This window comes from Pseudoliparis swirei, chromosome 23 (assembly GCF_029220125.1).
Source record: "Pseudoliparis swirei isolate HS2019 ecotype Mariana Trench chromosome 23, NWPU_hadal_v1, whole genome shotgun sequence".
Lineage (NCBI taxonomy): Eukaryota > Metazoa > Chordata > Actinopteri > Perciformes > Liparidae > Pseudoliparis > Pseudoliparis swirei.
In genome coordinates this window covers 6,476,349-6,479,356 of record NC_079410.1, presented here as the reverse complement: position 1 = coordinate 6,479,356, position 3,008 = coordinate 6,476,349, and the positions used below count along the sequence as shown (strand labels likewise).

The 3,008-nt window shown below is 45.1% G+C and overlaps 1 protein-coding gene across 1 annotated transcript; it reads right to left on the bottom strand.

The window, feature by feature from the left end:
* Positions 1-602: 602 nt before the first annotated feature.
* Positions 603-1,804, bottom strand: aanat2 (arylalkylamine N-acetyltransferase 2). The gene is given in 4 exon segments (XM_056408076.1): positions 603-653; positions 655-909; positions 1,045-1,199; positions 1,358-1,804. Coding segments are annotated over 4 exon segments (576 nt in total). The 5' UTR covers positions 1,473-1,804.
* Between the last annotated feature and the right edge of the window lie 1,204 nt (positions 1,805-3,008).

The window sequence follows — 3,008 nt, the reverse complement described above, 5'->3', positions numbered from 1 at the left end:
GGGTGTGCGTCTTGCTCTCAATTACCAGAGAAATCGGCGTTGTGAGATTGTTTTATCGTTTATTCAAATTATGCAACGGAGAAACATCTGCGTCAGATATTTAAATGACAATCTAAGCGTTTGCAGTGGCTGCAATGTGGATGTGCGTCCTCAGATTACCAACTTCTACAGTAATGACCCTGAATGCGTCACGCCCTTTTTGATTCATATGGTTTACAAAAATAGAGGAGTCTTTACATTCGAGTCCAGCGTTCAGTATTTGCCGAGAATTGACGATGAATCGCGTTAAATACGTTACAAAGTGAATTTGAAATGATTCGACGAATACAAATTAATTTACAATAAATGAATAAATTAAACAACATTAAGGTCACAAAGACAAAATGGTGTTGGTGACAAAGGGAAAATAATGTAATGTCTGTTTCTCTTCTTGCATGAGTCCTCTGTCCTCACGCAGTGTGAGAGGCTGACAGGAGGTCCAGTTAGTGACCAACACTGAGCCCGCTCCTCTGGCTCTGCTCCTCCATCTGTCCACGCTGTGTTGATCTTCTCTGGCCTTGTCCATGTTAAGAGGCGAGTACGTGGGGGTGGGGGCTCACGGACTAGCAGCCGCTGTTCCTCCGTGCGTACGCCTGCCCGCCCACCATGTACTCCCATCTCTTGGAATTGCATGTTGGACACAGAGACGGCCGACGGTCCTTTCTCCTTGAAGCCGGCCTTCTGGTAGAAGGGCACCAGAAATTCCTCGCATATCAGCAGCGCTCGGCGGAGGCCCGGCCTGCGGCGGAGGTACTGCAAGTAGCGCCACAAGAGGATGGAGCCCTTGCCTTTTTGGCGACAGTGACGATGCACTGACAGCACATGCATGTGCACGCTGGGGGTGTCCGGGACATGCCGAGTCATTGCCTCCTGGGGAAATAGAGCACATGGGGGCAAAGTATGGGCAAAGTGAGACGAAATGTACATGCAAAAGTTGGAAAGTTTGTCAAAATCAGGCCTGTCAACGTTGTATTCTTGACACACGTTCGTAAGGTATCTGTATACCTGCGAGAGCCTCTCCTTGTCCCAGCCAGAGCCGATGATGAAAGCTACCAGCTGCCCTTCCTCAAACCAACCCAGCGACAGCTCGGGACACTGACCCAGGAAGTTCAGCACTTCATCCAGGGTCAGCGGACACACGCCGGACACGGAGACAAACGCTGGAGGGGAGATGAATAAAATGTTTATTTTAAGTTAAAACTGAAAAAAATACCACGACAGAATGGAAAATACAGTATATTCCCCAGTCTTAGTCCTTACGTGATGATACATAGTGTTATAACACATTAGTTATACGGTGTGCAGAAACTCAACTTGCCTTCTCTCTCAATCTCGAACACGCTGATGGCGTCCCGGGGCGTGAGGCTCCTGAACTCGCTGGCGGGGAGTGTGTGTCGTCTCTGTCGCAGAGAGATGACCGCTCTGACGGGCATCTTCAGAAAGCTGCGCTTGAGGAACGGGGAGCCGCTGACCTGCTGTGTCGTGATGTCTCAAGAACACCAGACAACTTCTGAATGTTGTATTTTGTTTTTCTTCTCTTCGAGTCTTATTGCAATATAGGTTTGATACTGATGCTATAGCGTCTGATAGAAGTAAACAAACGACACTAAACCTTTCCAACACGCTCTCTTTGTCCTAAAGCTCTGAGTGACTCACTTCGATAGGCGAGCCGACCTTCGTGTCCCTCCTGCTCTCTCCTCCTCTTCCTCCTCCCCGATCTCAGACCGTAAAGTGGTCGTCTCAGAGGAGGATAGCCGTCTGTGCACGTGGCTCTAAATCCCCCGCTTTCAAATCAGACATGGCGTTCATGGGGCGGTTCTTTTTGTTTTGTAGTTCAACCTCAGCTTAAGATGTTGACATCAATCATTTGCTTGCTAAATCTCCTACACCTTAAGATGTCTGTGGTATTTTCAGATATTTACTGCGTGATAAGGATATTGTGTTATAACGAGGTCGTATGCCAGATTGCAGCGAACAGTTACGCGTTAGGGTTAGTTTTAGTGTTAAGGGGGTTAGTTAAGGCAGATTAATTATATCAATGTTATCAGGAAAATAAAGACTCATTGAGATATGAAGACAGATTCTGAGTAGTTTTTGCTGAGCACATGGACCGTATATGTGCACACGCACTAACTGTAAGTGCAGGTATGTGTTTTTCAGGGTGGGGTTGAGTGAGATGTGGTGAGACTGGATGTGGTGATGCACATTTTCTTCAGATCAAGGGCATGTGGGCTATTGTAACCGTACTGACTGAGGGTGGAGATTTGTCTGGATTGCTGTTGGGATGATTTCGAGCCTCCAAAGAGGTTTAGCACAAGCTAATTAAATGAGAGAGCTCTTGCTTCGACTGGCAAGGTAAGCCTGTGTAGACTCAGCTAGACAACACCTTTTAAATTCAGTATAAATGAGTGGTTTTATCCTAAAGCTCTATATAATTAAATCTCAGCTACATCTTGTATTCATTGTTTTCATGGTTGTGCAAGTGTCTGATAGTTGAACACATTCCTGATTTATTATCTTCGCATTGAAAATGCGGAAGGTTATGTTTTGATCGCCGTGTATTTATTTATTTATTTGTATGTTACTCGCATAACTCAAAAAGTATTAAACCGAATCGCATGAAATTTGGTGGGATGATTGGTTATTATCCGGGGACCATTTGATTAGATTTTGGGATCGATTGGGTCAAAGGTCAAGGTCATGAAAAGGTCAACATCTTCTTTTTACCATAGCGCGGTCAATTTGTATCCAATTGGCATGCAACTAATGCCAAAATGTTCATAATTCAATGCCCAATCTTGTGATATGCAAAGGTATGCGCTCTACCGAGTGCCCGTTCTAGTTTATTATGTGATAAAATCTTTTCTGTCTCAAATAATGAAAGTATACAGTTGTTTGAAATCCGGCTTCACGCCACAATAACCTGAGCTTGAGGCTGAGCCCCAGTATTGTTTACGGTAACTTTAAGA